The 21381-nt window shown below is 40.3% G+C and overlaps 1 protein-coding gene across 1 annotated transcript; it reads left to right on the top strand.

Annotated features, from left to right (window-relative positions):
• On the top strand, positions 277-20282 carry F11 (coagulation factor XI). Its single transcript, XM_005698745.3, has 15 exons — positions 277-630; positions 1480-1535; positions 3756-3918; positions 5335-5441; positions 6608-6767; positions 9057-9166; positions 9941-10100; positions 12288-12397; positions 12490-12652; positions 12740-12846; positions 15900-16068; positions 17154-17329; positions 18119-18214; positions 18770-18909; positions 19479-20282. The coding sequence occupies exons 2-15, from the start codon at positions 1481-1483 to the stop codon at positions 19638-19640; spliced, it is 1878 nt and encodes a 625-aa protein (XP_005698802.2). The 5' UTR covers positions 277-630; position 1480; the 3' UTR covers positions 19641-20282.

Below are 21381 nucleotides of genomic sequence, written 5' to 3'. Positions count from 1 at the left end.
AACAGTTGCTATTTGAAAATGTGGTTAAGTGCAGCTTTGGCCAGCGGGCATCCTCATTTTGAGTTTAAGGAAATGGCAACCCACCCCAATATTCTTGCCTGGAGAATCCCAGGGACGGGGGAGCCTGGTGGGCTGCCATCTATGGGGTCGCACAGAGTCAGACACGACTGAAGCTACTTAGCAACAATGGTTAAGAAGTGAAGAAGTGAAAGTGAGGTCACTCAGTCGTGTTCGACTGCAACCACATGGACTGTAGTCTACTAGGCTCCTCTGTCCGTGGGATTTTCCAGGCAAGAATACTGGAGTGGGTTAAGGCACACAGGCAAATTTAAGTTCTCTAAGCTTCTCTCTGGTCACTTGGGATACACAGGAAAACGAGAGAGAGAAAAAAAATCAGTGTATTGAAAAAGCAAGCACCTCTACCAGAGTACATGTTTGATATGCAAAGATTTTAAGTACTCTGACAGGCATTCTGCACAAGGAAATGATGTTACATCACACTGGGAATCAGTAAAAGTAAATATTAAAGTTAAGTGAACAGTACCTGCAAAAACTCATTGAGAAGAGGATGGCCATTTTGGAAGACAAAAAACATTCTTATTAAGAATCACAACAAACAAAGTGTTTCAGGTATGATTTCAAAAATTATTATTTAAGATGTCCCTCAAACAATTATTCCTTGATGTGCCTTTTTCTGTGGAGTTAAAAATTTTTTACAATAGAGAATAAAACATGTCTGATTTAATATTTTGGAAGTTTTTAGTTAATACCCTTAAGCAATGTGGGAGGAGATTGCAGAATGGAAGAAGAGTAATAGTTTGTACTCAGTAGCAAGTATTTTAGGAATTGAAAAGATACTCAAGAGTAATATGAACACATCAGAAGACAATCTGTCTCAGAGATTTCCCTTGAGACAGGAAAACTGTCTCAAGTTTTCCATAGAGATGTCAATTCAGGGCTTTGTGGAGATAAGTATGTGCGTAGAAGACCAAGACAATCTAGGAATATATTTGCAACCTCATTTTAAAAATAGAACATTTTAGAAGTAGAAAATCAATTATAGCTTCTTTGATAGATTTAGAAAAGAAACTTCCAACAATGGAAACAAAGGAAAGGAATTGGAAGAGAAGATAAATACGGAAAAATGGAGATGGAGAGAGGGTCAGATGATCATGAGAAATGTCTGATCAATAGTGAGCTGGAGGCAAAAGAGAGGGAGGGAAGGAAGGAAAGGGGACGACCCTTCTAAGTCCTCGGTTCCTCCCAATCGTGAAGGTGTTGACCACTGCACAAACAAGCACGTTGAACATTCTAGGATTGGGGGGAGATAAAATTCAGCATTATGATAAGGAGCTCTGTGACTCCTACTGAATTATTTACTCCTCTCCCTCCACATTTCCTGTAAACTCTGACCTCAGTAAATTAATTAAAATTCATGTCTTATGTTGTAAACATATGCACATTTTTCATTTTTTGTAGGATGACTTTATTATACCAAATGGTACATTTCACTTTATTTGCCTCCGTTGCTGGTGGTAAGTACAGTTTTATCTTTAGTGCGGACTGGAAATAGCTTGGTTCCCCAACTTATGGATTAGAAAACAGGAGGGCATAAACCCAAAAGGGAAAATCACACATGGTCTTATAATATTTTATTTAAGAAGGTCTAGTGGTGGGTCTAAACCTGCATGGTAATTACAATCAAACTAGTCATGAGTGCTAATGATATTTTGAGATATCTGAAACAGTAGTTTTTTTAGATCTGCTATTTTTATTATGCCAAAGGCACAGGTCCTGTGGACATGAATGCATTTTTCTCCTACATTAGCCGTGGAAAGATATGCCATATTTTAGTTAGAAGTTAGTGAAAATGAAGTTGAAATTTCTCCTCATTTAAGTCCATGGACTACATAATCCTCTAAGCCTCTAGTGATAATTTCTACTGTTTTTTTACATGTATACTTTTCCACATACTTACTGGCATGTTGGTTATTACTGAGGTAAAATTATTTATTTTTAGTTTTACTTATATTTATGTTGCTGCAATAAGTTTGAGTTATATTTTGTTCCGCTCAAATATTTTAATTTTTGTTATATATATATACTTATATATTTAAGAAGACCAAGGGTTATATCTTAGTATTTGTCAAGGAAAATATACCAAGATTAAAAACTCCAATACCTTTATTCAGTGATTAAAATAGCAGTGACCTAAAAATCCACAATCTGGAATATTAGATGTTTCTTTCTAGAAATAGAAGAAAATTTCAATTTTATGTAATTTAGTTTTGTTTGTATTTTTAACTTATTTATGGTTTCAGTGGAAGGGGCTTCAATAATTTTTCTAAGAGTCTAAAGTTTTTGTTACTAAAATGACCTATTTATTTGTTTGGCTTTGTTTTAGTAAAATATAATTGATGCACCACACTGTATATGTTTAAGGTCTACACTACAATGATTTTACTTACATACATCATGAAATGACAGCCACAATGTGGCCATCATCTCATATAGATACATTAAAGAAACAGAAAAAAATGTGCCCCTTATGATGCTATCTCATAGGATTTACTCTCCTAACTTTCACATATAACGTACAGCAGTGTTAATTACATTTATCATGTTGTACATTACATTTCTGGTACTTATTTATCTTATAACTTGAAGTTTGTACCTTTTGATTTTTTTTTTTTTTTTCGGCCATGTCATGCGGCATGCAGGGTCTTAGCTCCCCAGCCAGGAATCGAACCCAGGCCCTCTGCATTTGGAGCACAAAGTCTTAACCACTGGACTGCCAGGGAATCCCCCTTTTGACTATCCATATCCAATACCCTTTTCCTCCAGTGAATGCCTCTGGTATACACAAATCTGATCTCTTTTTTAAAAAAATGTTTATTTTTAAAATATAATTGATCTACAATGCTATGTTAATTCCTAAAAACAAAGCAAGTGAACAAACATAATGAAACAGAAATAGAGGCATAGAAACACAGAACCAACAGGTGATTTCCAGAGAGGAGGCGGTGAAGAGAGAAATAGGTGAGCGTGATTAAGAGGCCCAGACTTCCAGCTGCAAAATAAGTGATTCATAGTAACAGACTGCGCAGCGTGGGGAATATAGGCAATAATTTTGTACTATCTTTGTATGGTGACCGATGGTAACTAGATTTGTCATGATGATAAACTGAAATGTACAGAAATATCCAATCACTATGTTGTGCAACAGGAACTAACATAGTGTTGTAGGTCAATTGAACTGGTCCATTCAAAAGAGTGAAGTGATATGATACCTTATCCCCTCAAGGGCCATCAAACGCTACCCAAAGCAGTAGGTACCCAAAGTTGGGTGGCTACCCAAAGGCTACACGGAGCCTTTGTTTCACACAAGCATGGTGTTTAGACATAGAGAAGTGATAGGGAAAGGAAAAGAAGAGACCATTCTAGACCTGGATGGGGTCCTAGAAGGCGTTTCTGCCAGAAAAGATCTGAGAAACAAATCAATTACTCGCAAAGCACCCACGTCTCCAGACAATCACTCAGAAGCGCTGTTCTATTGAGACACATGCCGTTTCATAATTTTCTTTTCTATCTGTGGCTGCTTATCCAATAAACTAAAAGTGTTGATGGCCCTGGTTTCTAAGTTCTGATATTTCCCGTTAAGCAGACCTATTTCACTTGCCTTTGTGAGATTATTACCTGATCAGACATGTGCCCCATAAAATCCAAAATCACATGCGTCATGTATTACGACCTAGAGTGTGTGACCACGCTGTTCCAAGATGCCTGCTTTAAAGGAGGAGACATCTCTGTGGCTTTCACGCCAAACGCCAAGCACTGCCAAAGCGCCTGCACCCACCATCCGAGGTGTTTGCTCTTCACTTTTATGGCGGAGTCGTCATCCGAAGATCCTACCAAGTGGTAAATGTTTGTTTTTCTACGTAGAGGAAATAGATTGTATATGACAGACAGTTACCAACAATGCACTGTCGTCTACCGTCTTATAAAACGACGTTAACACTGGAAAATGTATGTTCCTTCAACTGAAATACTAAATATTTACAGAGGAAAGAGCAGCATTTAGGCAGGTCAGGAGGAACGGCCGTGCCCCTCAGGGTGGACTTTCCAGCTCTCTGGTGGTCTCAATATTAACGGTACTCTCTGTCTGATGTTTTTCTACTTGAAAGCCAGTTCATCATTTTGTTCTTTGCCTTTCGATTGATTACTGATACTTTAAGTGAAAGTGAAGTCGCTCAGTCGTGTCCGACTCTATGCGACCCCGTAGACTGCAGCCCACCAGGCTCCTCTCTGTCCATGGGATTCTCCAGGCAAAAATACTGGAGTGGGTTGCCATTTCCTTCTCCAGATTGATACTTTATATTATTCAAATTAGTATATTTCCCTCAATGATGTTATTAGAAAAAAAATGCATTGTTTATAAAGGTAATTTGAAAGAATAGTACAATGATTTCATATCATCCCAAGTCTTTTTGTCATTTTGGTCTTCTCTATTATGTATATGTAGATGTCTAACCATTTGAAATAATTTGAAGCCATCATAATATTTCACCCTTAAATATTTCAGCATATATTATCGTACACAAAAGACATTAAAAATTAACAAGAATCCCTTTATATCATCTCAGTTGTCCTTCCAATGTAATTTACAGCAATTAACCAGAATCTTATCAAGATTCACAAATTACATTTGGTGGTTTTGTGTCTATAGTCTTATTCTTAAAAATCTTGGGACGTTCCACCTACCATTTTTGTTTTCATATTGAGTTTAACATTTAATAATAAAGCTTTTCAGCAGGATGACATTATCAGCATCTTTATGCACTATTGCTGCATTCAGAGTATTTACATAGTTCCCTGAAACTTATAAAACGTACTATTCTAGAATTTACGACTGAGGTTGGCAAAGTTTTTCTTAATAGGCAGAAAGTAAATATCTTAGGCTTTGTGGATCCAATAGCAAAATCAAGGATATTATATAAATACTTATATAATGATTCAAAATATAATCATTGAAAACTATAGAAACCATTCTTAGCTCATGAACTATATAATGAAACAGGCAGAGAGCTGCATTTAACCTAAAGGCCATAGTTCACCCACTCCTATTTCGTGTTTGGAAGGAAAATTTTATGTCCTTTTTTCAATGTCGAGATGTTGGAATGAAAACCAAATTCACAATCTCTTAAGAAAATATTTGTTTTGGCATGAGATGGAGGAATGTTTCCTTCTCTTTGACTCTCTGTGGGCTGACTTTTAAGATCCGTTATTTTAAAACATACATTTTCACCCAGTAATGTTATTTCTTTAAAAAAACAGGTATACGTGCATCCTGAAAGACAGCATTACAGGAACACTGCCAATGGTGAATATGACAGGAGCAATTTCTGGATATTCTTCCAAGCAATGCTTGCACCAAATAAGTGGTAAGACGTCTTGCTAGAATTGATATTAGTTACTGTGATGTATACAGGTAGTTACACCAGCTATGGTTTTATGGCTATAAAATAAAATCCTGCGATATGGAAACAAACCCTCTCAGCGACGCACTCTTCACACAGAGTAAAAATTAGCACATGTGTGTCTTCCCCCGCCACTCCATTATGCTGTGCTTGTGCTTAATCACAAGCTGTGTCCTTGTGGCCCCGTGGACATAGCCCACCACGCTCCTCTGTCAGTGGAATTTTCCAGGCAAGAACATTGGAGCAGGGTGCCATTTCCTACTCCACAGGATTTTTCTGACCCAGGGATAGAAGCCCTGTCTCTTGTGCCTCCTGCATTGGCAGGTGGATTCTTTACCACTAATGCCACCTGGGAAGCCCCATCCTATTACAGGTCATTAATATTTATCTCATCAGACACATCCAGCTACATCAGGTCATCATTCATTTTTTCCCCTCTCCTTTCCAGCTTAAAGTTTTATATGAAAGTCCTTATTAAATACATTAATTCAAATCAAGGAAAGCAGCTATAAAGGTTGAGATGACACTCGCCATAATAGTGAAATAGATACTAGTATAGGTTAATTAGTGAATCAGTCCATTAGTGGAGTGAAGGAGACAAGAGAGGCCAGTTCATAAAACTGAAGCAGAAATGTACAAGTCTCATGCTGCTGGTGGTGAAGGCAATGGCACCCCACTCCAGAACTCTTGCCTGGAAAATCCCATGGATGGAGGAGCCTGGTGGGCTGCCATCTATGGGGTCACACAGAGTCGGACACGACTGAGTGACTTCACTTTACTTTTCACTTTCATGCATTGGAGAAGGAAATGGCACCCCACTCCTGTATTCTTGCCTGGAGAATACCAGGGACGGTGGAGCCTGGTGGGCTGCCGTCTATGGGGCCGCACGGAGTCGGACACGACTGAAGCGACTTAGCAGCAGCCCCATGTTGCTGCAGTGTAAGAAGGCAATGGCATCCTCTCACTGTTTCCATGGAAGAGTAGGAATTGAGCAGATTAAAATAGAATTAGAGGATTTCTTAGAAAAAGTCAGTGAAAGAGCAAGTCTGGAGGAACAGTGGCTGAGACTGAATGACCATACTTGACCCCAGAGACTGGAAAATACCCATAGATTCTGATTTTATTTCCAGCTTGCAACAAAGATGTGTATGTGGACCTAAACATGAAGGGGATGAACTATAACAGCTCTATTACCCAGAGTGCTCAGGAATGCCAACAGAGGTGTACAGACGACACGCACTGTCATTTTTTTACATTCGCCACAAGTCGCTTTCCAAGCACAAAGGATCGGTGAGTGAGCTGTGGGCTGATGGAAAACAAAATGGAATTCTTTTTTTCTTTCCTATCAACTTGAAGTCAAATTTTATTTTTAACCCATGCAAGACAATTCTAAAAATACTAATACTATAGATTTTCTGGTGAAAAATGTATTTAAAGTCCAGGTTGGATGCACTTCCTTTTATAATACAGAATCTGTCTTTCAAGGACACTTACCAAAAACGTTAAATCCACCTCTTAGCTAATTTATTGTCGTTACTGTTTAGTCTCTTAAGTTGTGTCCAACTCTTTTGTGACCCCATGGACTGTAGCCTGCCAGGATCCTCTGTCCTTGGGATTTCCCAGGCAAGAATACTGGAGTGGGTTGCCATTTCCTTCTCCAGGGGAATCTTCCTGACCCAGGCACTGAACTTCTGTCTGCTGCTAATTTATAGAGTGCTACATTCCTTAATTGGCAATCTTAAAACAGTTGCAATGGTCAGTCAGTTCCCTTCTCAGCCTAAAGGATGCTACAGTCTGAACTTGTAGAATCAAAAAGAAAAACCTACTCAGATATCCTCCCAAATAACAGTTCCCCATCTGAGACAAAGTAACTGAAACCTGTGTGAAATACTTTAAAACTTGTCCCGCTACTAGATTTTGAAATATTCCAGGGATAAATATATTATGTAAAAATATAAAAGGATCTGATTTGCAATTTATTAACTTCTTTTCTCTTAAGAAATATTTTTAGGGAAAAATATCATTAACTTTTTAATTTAGAAGTATTTGAGATATTTTGGATTTGTATAGGGAGCTACAATTATCTGGAGCGTCCCTGGTGATTCAGGGGTAAAGAATCTGCCTGCAATGCAGGAGCCATAGGAGGTGTGAGTTCCGTCCCTGGGTTGGGGAGATCCCCTGGAGAAGGAAGGGGCAAACCTTTCCAGTATTCTTTCCTGGGAGACTCCATGGATAGAGGAGCCTGGCAGGCTACAGTCCATGGGTTCGCAGAGAGTAGGACATGACCGAAGAGACTCAGCACATACATGTACTACACTTATCTGAAATCCAACAATGAAAGAACTCAAAATGACTAGTATTTGGATTTTAACATTCTGGTCTACACATTCACAGAAAGGAGATGAGCAGAAATAAAGTGTCAAAGATTTTCTTGAAGAAAAGCAATGAATGATAACATAAGATGTGTTGAGGTCCTTTAATGGACTGGAACCTAGTGGTCTGGAGTCGACGATGAGAAAGTAAAAGAGAGAAAGAGGCTGATATTCTTTGGTTTACACAGAAAGCCAATAAAGCCTCTGGCATGGGGCTTGCTCTGTTCAAGGAGGCCTCAGATGCCTTCTTGATGGGGTGAAGGCACAGAGCGCCTTCTCGAGAGGGTCTTAGAAGCCTGGGCAGGAAAGTGAACTCAGAGAGCCTCTGTGCTCCAAAGAAATGGCCTGAGAGAGAGAGAAAGAAAGAGAAATAAAGACATGGAGACCAGAGCTCTGATGGAGCAAAGGTGTTTTAATCAACATGGTGTGGGCATATATACTGTCTTACGAGGTAGGAATTCTCAGCAATGATAAAGATTAAAATTCCAGACTTACAAAACGTAGGCGATCCATATTAAAGAGAGAGAGAGTTGTAAACAATCACTTTTACCATATGGTTCACAAGAAGGAAGAGGGTACTTATCACCGTATAGAAAAACTATTGAAGGAAATGCCTGGATTCTTCAGCCCCCGGGAGAGGCTTGCCTCTCCTCTTAATTCCTGAATGGAATTAATAACGAACAGAGAATTCCTGACAGATCCAAAACAACACATAGGAAGCCTCCTATTAAATGCTTCCTGACAAAGATAAAGTTCTCAAATCAATAATTAAGGTTTTGTGGTTTACCTCTAGCTCAGCTCAAAGCCACCTTTCTACATATTTTATGTGTAAGATTCAATGCAAAGTGAGCAGCAAGCCAGGACATCAGGAGTTGCTAGGTATTATTTGAAAAGTTAAAATGGTAAAATTGAGACGAGCTTGAGAGGTCTTCAGTTCCTACATCTCCACTCTTCATGTCACTACCCATCTAAAGCTGTCATTTTACTGATGAAAAAATAAAACGGACAAAATTCACAGAACCACCAACTCCCAGCAGAGATGGGACTCAAGAGCAGCTGTCTAGTCTCTCAGATCAAAGTTTTCAGAGCAATTCTTTAGCTTCCATGCCCAGGCCATCTCTAAATGTGATTTTTTAAAATTATCTTATAGTTTTCCTTACTTGCATTTGGAGGGATAAAATAATTTTCCATTTTGGTCTTTATTCAGTAACACTTGTCTGTTGAAGAACACCCAAACAGGGACACCAACCGGCATAACGAAGCTCCGTGAAGTGGTATCTGGATTTTCTTTGAAGTCCTGTGGCCTTTCTAACCTGGGTAACTCTTATCTTCTTAATGAGGTAGTTCTGGATTTTCTTTGAAGTCCTGTGGCCTTTCTAACCTGGGTAACTCTTATCTTCTTAATGAGGTAGTTTAGCCATTCAGTGCTAATGATATGTACAGTAGGCCTCACTTAGGATACCAATTTGTGCTCCCTGGTGAAATGGATCCATTGACCTTATATTTTCCTCATGAAAAAAAATTCCTGATGTTCTATAGGATAAAAATTTATATTGGAATTTAAAGCTTACAGCAGTCACTTCAGTTATCCTAATTTTAAAAATGTAAAAGATCTTGGGATAAACAAATCTTTTAAAGTTACTAGTAAGACCTTGTTTCTTTAGAGCCATTTTAGGTTCGCAGCAAAATTGAGAGGAAAGGATAAACATTCCCTTTACCTCCTGCCCAGACACATAGTCAGCCGCCCCTATTACCAGCATCCCTCACCAGATGGTACATTTGTTACAACTGACGAACCAACATCAAAATAACATCATAATCACCCGAAGTTCAAAGCTTATATTACAGGTCACTCTTGGAGTCATACATTGTATGGGTCTGAACAAATACATAGTGGCATGTTTCCATCATCAGAGTACCATTCAGAATACTTTCACTGCCTTAAAATTTCCCTGTGTTCTGCCTGTTCATCCCTCCCTCACCTCCCAACAAATGTTTATATGGAATTTATGAATACTGTGAGTGGGGTTTTACTTTTATCGATGCTACCAATGGACTGACCTTCTGAATATGCTTTCTTCTGCCGTGCAGCTTGCATTAGGGACATTTTCCCTAGAACGGCGTTTGTGGACATCACCATTGACACTGTCATGGCCCCGGATCCCTTTGTCTGTCGCAGCATTTGTACTCACCATCCCAGCTGTCTGTTTTTTACCTTCTTGTCTGAAGAATGGCCAACAGCATCTGAAAGGTAAGGAGTTAAGATTAAGGGTCATGTGTTATCTTTTAAAACAGTTGATCAAAACCCACCCTTGAAAATTCTGAGCAACTACAAATTTTATCTAAATGTCTCTCTAGAATAGATAAAAACCGCAAGGAAGAATCCTAGCGCCCCTCTTTCCATTTCCCACTCAGTGACCACAGGACTTTTGCTTTTCTTTAGGTGAGGGAGGTCTTTGCCTTCAGCAAAAGGACAGCAACAGAGGATGAGATGATTAGATACCATCAGCGACTCAATGGGCATGAATTTGAACAAATTTCGGGAGATGGTGAAGGACAGGGAAGCCTGGTGTGCTATAGTCCATGGGGTCCCAAAGAGTCAGACACGACTTAGTGACTGAACCACAGTGGCAACAATGAGAGGGTTGCTAGTTCTGAATAGAAGGAAGAAACTAATGATAGTCACTGAGAGGTATCTCAGCCCAATGCCTGGTTTAAGATCATTGATACAGGAGTACAAAGAGCTGGAAATCGCAGTGACCTGTCAAATTCAAAGTGGAGAGCGGGGCAGACAGTGGCTTTCATCAAAAGAATTGGGCATAATGGTGGAGGACGCTTCGAGAATTTAGGCCATTTCCCTAATAATGCATATTAACACAGGAAACTGTAATAAAAGCATGGAAAACTGCTATGATCATCAAAAGGATGTTTGTTGCCCCCATTAACAAAATTCACTAAAAAAAAAAAAGGAGAAATCATCTTAAGACTGTTTGCTTTAAAATCTAGGTTGTAGGTATTTTCTGAATCTGAATTCTTAAGAGTTCTTGGCATTTGCTTGACATGGCTGTTCATTCCTGGGGGGAGTGTCCTCCAGAGAAATTCAGCCAAAATAAGCCCTTGAGCTTCTGTCCATCAAGCAAGGCTGGTTTTTTTTTTAATCGGGGGAGGATATAACTATAGAAGTATCAATAGTAGGTTTGTCACATGAGAATATCTTTGCTACTTTCATTTTTTCAAAATGGTTCTAAACATGGGGATGCGATAAGTATGCTCAATAGATTAAAAGTCTTGTACTACTTGGGCCAGAGTGGAAGTAAAACAGAAGTGATTAGATTGGGATATATTGTTAACGTAGAGCCAGTAAGATTTGTTGATGGATTGAATACCAGCATGAAGGAAAAAGTCAGTGATAGCTGCAAAATTTTTTGGCTCAAGAAAGTTGGAAGGATGGAAATACCAATGAAGAGATGAGGGAAGATTTCCTATAGAGTTGATTTCAAGAGGGAAGAGGTGTCTGGTAGTCAATAAGAAAGAAATATCGAATTGGCAGTTAAAAAGAGAGATTTAAGTCAGTGATTAGGTATCCCCAGCTGGTAATTAATGCTGCTAAAACTGATGAGATCATCAAAAAATTGAACAGAGAGAAGGAGGGCACAGATTGGGCCTTAAGGCATTAAACATTTCAGAACTTAGAAAGATGCCTTTGTAAGGTGTTATTTTGTCTTAATCACGGTTCTCTTTCTTTCATATTCCATTTATAAAATTTCCAATCAATACCTATAAGAGGAGGTATTTGATCATCATTACAGGATGAGAGAAGAACATGGGTGCTACAAGCCAAGACTTGGCCTCTTAAATTCAAATTAATGAATATTAAATAGAACTAAATCTTCATTTCCTCAGCTGTACTAGCCACATTTCAAGGACTCATCATATGGCTGGCTAGTGGCTGTCGTAGTGACTAGCATAGATGTGGAATGTTTACGTCATTGCAAAAACCTCTGTTGGACATCACTGCCCTGGACTGTGATTTTGTACTAGTTAGGAAAGGTTCCTTTCTCCCAGAGAAATGCTGCCTGGGTGTGGAGCCTGCATTTATCTCTGTCTAAGCCTACAGCAACTCTTCAGTAGCAGATTTCTAGGCAGCGTGAAAATTCTTGGATAGCTGAGATAGTCTAGGAAAGTTGAGAGAAAGGAAATGAAAAAGGAAGGTGCTAGGCACAGTGATGTTGAACAGAGCAAGCTCAGAAAATTGAGAGGCAGTTTGGAAAATGTCTGCCACCTATGCAACCTAGACTCTGACTCAGTGTACTTTCAAAACGGGAACCCCTTCCCTATTGAATACCAACAGGAACTGATTTCTATATGCACTATGAAAATGTCTTCTTCTTTGATACGGTTTACATGGTGCCTCTTGACATCCCTTTTTCACTCTTAGAAATCTGTGTCTCCTTAAAACATCTTCAAGTGGATTGCCAAGCGCACGCTTTAGAAAGAACAAAGCCTTTTCTGGTTTCAGTCTACAAAACTGCCGGCACAGTGTCCCAGGTAATCAGTGCAAGCTCTTCCTTCTGATCAAGGCCAGCAAATGGGCGGGAGGGTCTGCATTCCGCATCTCAATCTGTGCTTCTGCGGTGCAGTGTTCTGCCATTCTTCATTCTATCGCCACACTGAGTTCTTGGGAGAAGAACTGGACATCGTAGACGCGGACGGGCATGAAGCCTGCCAGAAAACATGTACCAATAGCATCCGCTGCCAATTCTTTACCTATTCTCCATCTCAAGAATCGTGCAACGGAGGGAAGTAAGACCTGTCAAGTCCCATAGACGCTCCTGTCCCAGCTTGTTGAGAGATGTGTTATGTTTATACCATTTTGCTTCCAACCTGCAGGGGTAAATGCTACTTAAAACTTTCTGCAAATGGATCTCCAACTAAAATACTTCATGGGACAGGAAGCATCTCTGGATACACATTAAGGTTATGTAAAATGGATAATGGTGAGTTTAACGTCACTTGAAAAAAGTAATAACCTGAAGGGGTTATTTTATCCTGAGTATGTCATGACTAAGAGAATCAATAATAGCCACAGAGGGAAGAAAATTAGTACAACAATGAATGTAGTTACAATTTTCTGTTATTTTCACTGCTGTCAATCAGGCTGACCTGTTATAAAGGTAAATATTGGGCTTTAACTAAACTCTGCATTGCCTGGCATTAATTAAATATATGTTATAATCCCTGGGTCAAGAAGATCCCCTGGAGAAGGGAATGGCAACCCACCCCAGTATTCTCGAGAATCCCATGGACAGAGGAGCCTGGTGGGCTATATAGTCCATGGGTTTGCTAAGAGTCAGACACCACTGAGTGACTAACATTTTTTGCTTAAACATTTTATAATTTGATACATTTATATAACCAGTATTTCCTGGCGAGGCTCAGGTTTAGTCAACATTTTTATGTCTGTTTGTTGATATCAAGGTCAGTGATCTTTCTTATTATCCTTTATAATAGAAATATCAACCAGCATCTTAATTAGTCATCTTCTTTCTGTTGGTTGTTACTTGATCTTTAATTGAAATATAAATAATCATCTTATGTTTGGAAAATTATGTTATATATACAAGAAATATTCAGTAACTCCTTCTCCAGGGCCTTCAGATTTCCTACAAGTGTTCAGAGTATTTATGAATATTAGCAAAAGTTACAGTAAAACCTTATTAACTTGTAACAATGAGTATAAGAGAGTGGAAATAAAAAGATTATCTATATTAAGCAAGACCTATAATAATATAAAAATGATAATACCAGATCAGCAGTACTTCCATTCCAGGGGCCAATTTCTAAGCATAGTAACAAAACAACACTAAGGGATAGAATAGGAACATTTCTCCCTACACGCATTCTCCCCTAAATTATCGTAATAACCTATGACGTCTTTAGTGTTCATGATTTACATACACTGCATGTTTCTAGACTTTTATTGCTTACTGCCCAATATTACAATGCAATATAAATTAAGTTGCAGCTGAGATTTAATGAGTGAAATGGACGTGATAATTATGCTTTGTAGTAGATTTCAAAGTATGAAAATCTTCTGTGTCAGAAATACTGGCTCTACTGAGAGGTGAATAAATAAATCCTGAGGTTCTGAGAACTTGTTTTGTAGAACACACAATGTTACACTGTGTCCAATATTACCCTCCTAGCTGGGAAATTCTGCCTTCCTAGGGTTTAGAGCGGAGAAGGCAATGGCACCCCACTCCAGTGCTCTTGCCTGGAAAATCCTATGGACGCAGGAGCCTGGTAGGCTGCAGTCCATGGGGTTGCCAAGAGTCGGACACGACTGAGCAACTTCACTTTCACTTTTCACTTTCATGCATTGGAGAAGGAAATGGCAACCCACTCCAGTGTTCTTGCCTGGAGAATCCCAGGGACGGGGGAGCCTGGTGGGCTGCCATCTATGGGGTCGCACAGAGTTGGACACGACTGACGTGACTTAGCAGCAGCAGCAGCAGGGTTTAGAGGGGCTCTGATGGGACTCTGGATGGTTCTAGCTTCTTTACAGTCAGTTGAGTTGTATCTCATACCTTCTCTGTTTTTCTTACAATAAATTTCCCTAAGACAAAAAGGAGCATTTACGATCTTTCTATTGTCCTGGTGCTGCCACGCAGTAGAAAGGATGGAGTCGATTTTATTGTCAGTAATGGTGACATCGCTTTAAAAAGGGGAGCCAGCACTTACACCTTAAATTGCAGAATCCATTCTCTTCCCTCTTTCCTTTCTAATGTTCCTTATGCTTCTAATGTTCTAATGTCCCTCCTTGTGTTCCTTTCTAATGAATCTATGGACTCTGATCTCTAAAGGTTGCAGACTATATCAGGTGCAGACTGACAGCTAAACAGAAACTATAAGATAAAGGAAAATTAAATCTTATGTCTTTTTAATGCACCTTCTGATATAAGTGAAATGAGTTGATTAGGTTTTATTGCATTAGATTAAAAATGTGCTAATATGCAAGGGAATATCTGACTGAGACATTTATATCTTTCACTGTCATTGGTTTATACTATAACTTAACTTTCTGAAGACACAGAGCAATTGCCATCCAAAGCAACATCTATTAGTTCAAAATGCAAGGCCAAGCATGGGTATTTTCAGTACTTTGTTTGAATTGAGAAATGAACACCGAGATCTATAATTCATCTTAACAAGGTCTTTATTTACGTGTTCTTAATATATTTTAGTTACTGCTGACATATTAATTTTCCAAGTCAAGAAAGAAACAGGGGTGAGTTTGAATCAAAGTCCTCGGAAATATCAAGGGTCGAGCATAAAACCCCAATCTGTCAATAAGACCAAAGGGCAGAAGCTGTTCACAAACAGAAGAGAAGCCGGGTTGGGGTGTGGGTGGAGCTGGAGGGGCCAAGCGGGCCAAAGGGCAGCTGGGGTGGGAGGGCAGTGGGCGGAACCGGACAAAGGCTGCAAACGGTGCTCACCTCTTACCAGAGCTCTCAAACGTCAGTGAGGCTGATCAGAACTTAGGCGGTCAGGGTCCACTGTCAGAGTTTCTGATTCACGACGTCTAAGGTGGGGCCCAGGAACGATCATCTCTCACAAATTCCCAGGTCATGCCTGGGAGGTCGGTCTGGGGGCCACACTTGACAACCATTGCTTTAAAAGAATCGCTGGGGTTGTTATTTGAGGGAGGGCAAGCCTCGAAGTCCCAGATGAGACATTATTTTGTTGTTGTTCAGCCGCTCGGTTGTGTCCGACTGTTTGTGACCCCATGGACTGCAGCGTGCCAGGCTGCCCTGTCCTTCTCTATTATTTGGGGCATTATTTGGGAACGTGCAATTACAAGGTGAACCACGCATTCAGGTTTCATGTTCATATCGTGCTTTGCCAACTTGAGTCTAAAGTATCTTCAAGTGAAGGTCACGGTACATTATTGAACCCAGGGAAGGGCGTTCCCTGTGTGCCTGAAGGAACGTTAACTACTGATAGAAAATGAAGATTTAGGAAGCTACTCACTGCAATCCTTCTGTCGTAGTGTGTACAACCAAAATCAAGACCAGAATTGTTGGAGGAACCCAGTCTGTTCACGGAGAATGGCCGTGGCAGATAACTCTGCACACGACATCACCCACCCAGAGACACCTGTGCGGAGGCGCCATCATCGGAAACCAGTGGATACTAACAGCTGCTCACTGTTTCAACGAGTTCAGTACTGTTGCTGGTTTTACTCGTTCACCATGCTCATGCATATATTAATATTAAATCTACTCTAGTATTTTATTTCAAAGATGTCAATTTTCCTATTTGCTAAATTAATTTTGTCTTTAGTGGGGAAAAAAGTTAAAAGGAAGAGCTGTTCATATTCTATACCAGCATCAGAAGAGGGGCAGGAGCATGGCTGTTTGACGCCATAATATTCCACTTTTCTGGCTAAATGTAGACACATCCCCAGGGGACTTCTGCTTACCTCCTGTTGATTATATCACCTTCTGTGCACTGTCCTGGGCTTTGGGTTTAGGACTAAACTCAAAGAGAATTTCCTGCGTCCTGAATGTAATTTCCCACTTATTCTCCCTCTCCGCTCTGACTCTGTCTCCTCCTCCTCCTCCTTCTGCGCTCTCTCTCCCTTCCTCTCTCCCCACCCCTCACTCTATTTCCAGACACAGAAAGAAGGGTTTATTATACATCATCATATTGGATTCCCTACTTCAGTCATTTTCATTACCGGCCAGATATAAAAGCTCCATCGAGCACATAGAGGCTGTGTGTATCCCAGGGAATTTTAGTTGACCAGACTTCCTCTTTGCACTGCAGTATCTTCTAGGTTGTTTTTAGACTCAGATTTGTGGTTTTGTCGGTTTATTTTTATCATTATTCAGCTTACTCATAACTCAAAGATTTGAGGTCATTAGTCTCTTTTAGCTCTAACATATGGGCCAATGGGGTGCCAGAAAGTATGTATGAATTTCTCAGGGTCACAGCCAATCAACAGCCGCACCTAAAGTAAAACCCAGAACTCTCTGTGTGTGTGTGTGTGTGTGTGTGTGTGTGTGTTGAAGGGTGGAAAAAGTATTCATTGATGTTTGTGCATTTAATATAAGGTAATTGATAGCCCAGGACCTTCCATAAAAGAGGACTATGTGACTGAAAAATCTTAGCAGAAAATCACTTCTTTCCACATAAAAGCCCCTCACTGGCTAGGAATAGTGAGTTAAATAGCACTGTATCTCAAAAGGTTGGGAATTATTTGCTAACGGAAATCTCTTTTCCTCTCTTGCTTACTCCTTAGGGTCGAGTCACCTAATGTGTTGCGTGTCTATAGCAGCATTTTGAATCAATCAGAAATAAAAGAGGATACATCTTTCTTTGGGGTTCAAGAAATAATAATTCATGATCAATATGAAAAGGCAGAAAGTGGATATGATATTGCCTTGTTGAAACTAGAAACAGCACTGAATTACACAGGTATGGAAAATTTCAAACAGAAAGTTGTCTGCAGTGATGCTGGGGTTCACACTCCCAGGTTCATGGCCCGACCTTGGCAATCCCTCCACGTATTACTGTCATTAAAAAGGGAGAAGGGCTGCAAAGCTCCCCTTTCAGTCCATTAAGACTGAATGCTGGGATCTTCCCTGGTGGTCCAGCGGTTGAGATTTTGCCTTTCAATACAGGGAGTGCAGGTTTGATCCCTGGTCGGGGAGTTAAGATCCCACATGCGGCATCCCACAGGCAAAACAAATCAGAGCATAAACAACAGAAGCAATATTGTAACAAACTCAATAAAGGCTTTCAAAATGGTCCATATTTTTAAAAAATGCATATGCATATAAAAGGCTGGTATGCTGTCCTGATGATTGAATCTATTTTTTTGTGGGGAGGGGTTCAAATGGCAAGTTTTCTTCAGATTCACAGAATGACATGACTTCATAATATATTGGAATGTTAGAGATGATTTATATCTCCTTTTTCAGCAAGAAAGGATGGCAAGTCAGAATGAGGAAGCAGTTTCTATAGGATCCCAGACCTCGTGAGAGTAACAGAGTTAATGGAGGAGGCTGTCTCTTCCCTCATCCTTGATGTGTGATAGATAACTCTGACCATGAGGAATGAAAACGCATGACAAAGAGGAAACGAAAACCCGAACATAATAACCTGAGAACACACCCTGATCATAGAAAGTGAAGGGAGAGAGTTTTCCTGGGAAATGTGATGTATTCTGTTTCTGATAACTAAACTGTGATTTTTAAAATTTAGATTCTCAATGGCCCATATGCCTACCTTCCAAAGGAGATAGAAATGTGATGTATACTGAATGCTGGGTGACCGGATGGGGATACAGAAAATTAAGAGGTAAGAAACTATATTTTTCTGTGTGCTACAGCTGAAGATACAGAACACAGTTTAATCACAACATTTTCTGCTATCTCAAGTCACACAGCCAAAATGAGAGCAAAATAATAACATTATTCAATTGCAGAAAGTGTATTCATAAGGATGGAAAGGCAAAAATCACCCCAATGAAGACGATACCTCGCCTATTTGATTGGAAATTTTAAATATGACAATCTCTTTAAAGACTCATTACTTTTAATGAAGTGTAATTCAAAACCTAGCACTTTTCAGTAAATGTCTTAGCCTGTTATCCAATTATTTTCTCTGGAAAGTAATTCCAGTTAGAGCCGTAATTAATTTTGAGCTTAATTAACATGAACAAAAGGGTACAATAGTGAGAATAACATCTTCTCTACATGCTGTAATTACAAAGGTCTGTGAACTAAACCTTATTTTTGTTTTCTTCTAGATTTTTAAATAGGTGCGGTTTTGATTTTAAATATAGGTACTTATATTTAAATTTATATTATGTGTATGTGATTATTCCATTTATAAATCAAAATTTTGTTTTAGACAAAATACAGAATACTCTCCAGAAAGCCAAGGTACCCTTGATGACTAATGAAGAATGCCAGGAAGGTTACAGAAAGCACAGAATAACCAACAAGATGGTCTGTGCTGGCTACAGAGGAGGAGGGAAGGATGCCTGTAAGGTAACCCTGTCTTCAGCCAATTGAATAAACTCAAATTGGAATGTTTAATGCATTAAACTTTTTTTAATTTTTAAGTTAAAATTTTTAACTAATTTATTTATATCTGGCTGCACTGGGTCTCTGCTGCTGCGCAGGGGCTTTCTCCAGTTGCAGGACCTGGGGACTATTCCCAAGTTGCGGTGCTCAGGCTCAGTAATGTGATGCGTGGGCTCCGTTGCTTCACAGTATGTGGGATCTTAGTTCCCAGACCAGGGATCAAACCCAGCCCCTACCCACCACCGCATTGGCAGGTGGACTCTTAATCACTGGGCCACCAGGGAGTCCTTGGTTTGGTGCATTTTTAAAAAATCAGTCTTCTGCCAATGAGCAGGGAACACAGTGGGTTTGTTTTTTCCTTACCCTAAGATCTGACGTGGATAGATTGGTATGGGGAACAGGTAATCTGCTTCTTTGAAGTTTATTAAAGGGCCAAGACAGAATTTCAGGTGAAATCACTCCCAGGGCAAGGTATTTAAGATGCGAAGTCTGAACTGATCTGTGTGCCCTTTTCTTTTCTCTGTTTGTCACAGGGGGATTCGGGGGGGCCCCTGTCCTGTAAACACAACGAGGTGTGGCACCTGGTAGGCATCACGAGTTGGGGTGAAGGCTGTGGCCAAAGGGAGCGGCCAGGAATTTACACCAACGTGATCGAGTACGTGGATTGGATTCTGGAGAAAACGCAAGGCCCTTGAAAGGGTCCTCAGAGACCATTCAACTTCCTGAAGGGTAAATCGGATCATTCCCTGAAAAGGGTTTGGATTTCACTGAAGAAGACACTGCACCTTCATTTTCCTCCACAGGCTACAATTCTGAGACTGTAACAGACTGGAGGGGTTGGGTATTAGTAAGAAAAAGCAAACTGTCATGCCGCCTAAGCTCCCAGGGTTCCGTGATGATCAGAGTCTGACTTCAGTATCCAGGTTCTGTTTTGTTGGCTATACCTCTCCTAAACCAAGGATATACAATCAAGATTAAGATATTTAAAGATGAAAGCATAGCCAGATAGACCAGAAAAGGATCAAGTGGCGGCACCAAAGGATTGGGTAGAACTGCTCAAAGAAACCACTGTAAAAAGGTGTGGTGAATGAAACATGGGAAGTCGAGAAAATAGGAACCAGGACAGTCGTCATCCAATCGCAAGATTCTGTGCTCTGCGTACGGGGAACTCTTTTGGGAAAAAAATAACTGAATTTGATGGCAGGTTTCAGAATAATCAAGAATTCTTGTCGTTAATTTTTAAATGGGTTTGGGTAGAGACAAGCTATGAATAAGTGAGAATGTGGACTCCAGAATTTCTGTAAGGGAAAGGATTAAAAGCAGCAATCCACCTGGAAGTGGGTCCTCTGTTTGTGCATGGATTTCATATGCATTTGGCATAGTTTTGGGTACAGGAGGGCTGGTGAAGATGAGGGGGGTAAGCTAAAGACTTTAGACAACCTGCCTCTGTGAGTGTGGGTTCACAAATCTACATTTGTAGATGATAAATGTATTGGAGAGAAATCAATGTAACATACACCAGTCCTACAGGAGACAATGATTTGGGAACACATGGATGGGAACAGTAGTGTTTTCAGCATTTTCAAGGCAGCACCTTGTATTCTCAGTACTGGGATGTTCCCTGTCATGCAAATATTTACATGGTTATTGTTTTTGATAGTCTAATAATCTAAAATTTGCACTATCTCCAACAGTTTTCAATCCATGCCAACAACCTGTGTCAAGATTCTGTCTAATATGCACAGTGTTGATTGAGCAGACTGGACTGGGGGGAATACGGTGGTGAGCCAGTCAATATATCTCTACCTTCATGAAGCTTCCAGTCTGGTTAGCAGGAGCCACAAAAAGAAAGTAATTACATGTGTATAAAATATAGAATTTTAAATGGAAATGAGGAGGCAGCACAGGGTTCTATGAGAAGGGAAGGGAAAAGAGAATTTGGGGCAGGTTCAAAGATTGGGATAAAAAGGAATTTTCCGAGGAAGACCCAGTAAAAACAAAAGCAAAAAAAAAAAAGACCGGAATGGCATTAAGACCTTGGCTACTGTCCCACCTCATTAAAGACTCAGGGAAACTTTGCTTCATTTTGACAAAGAGGCTTGTCCCAGCTGGCCCTGTTGGACCCCCTCCTCCCTTCACCCCCTGGGTCCTCCTCATCCTCTCATCTTCTGCTCTTACAGGCTTTCCCCACGGCCCACATCAGAACGGGGCAGAACGGGCCTGTCCCTGTCCTTGCGCAAGGCGCGTTCCCACATTCTGGTTAAGGTCTTCAGAGTTCACATGTAGAGACTTCACTACTGCCCTAGGCTCCAGCAGCCGTGAAGGGTGGTGCCATGCTCGGGGCGGGTGGTTTCCTCTCTCAGCCCGCCTCTCCCCGAGAAGGCCTGAAGCTGCCTGGTACCTTGGGGACGGGGGGCGCTTCTGGGGGCCTCTCCC

Source organism: Capra hircus, chromosome 27 (assembly GCF_001704415.2).
Source record: "Capra hircus breed San Clemente chromosome 27, ASM170441v1, whole genome shotgun sequence".
NCBI classification, from domain to species: domain Eukaryota; kingdom Metazoa; phylum Chordata; class Mammalia; order Artiodactyla; family Bovidae; genus Capra; species Capra hircus.
The sequence above is the reverse complement of the archived record's forward strand: the minus strand, read 5'-3'. Positions and strand labels throughout refer to the sequence as shown.

Bases quoted from the DNA above. Each gene is read 5' to 3' on its own strand.
- F11 (XM_005698745.3), top strand. From the start codon at position 1,481: ATGACTTTATTATACCAAATGGTACATTTCACTTTATTTGCCTCCGTT. The intron at 5,442-6,607 runs GTAAGACGTCTT...TTTTATTTCCAG, and splicing joins ATGCTTGCACCAAATAAGTG to CTTGCAACAAAGATGTGTAT. The intron at 10,101-12,287 runs GTAAGGAGTTAA...TTTCACTCTTAG, and splicing joins TGGCCAACAGCATCTGAAAG to AAATCTGTGTCTCCTTAAAA.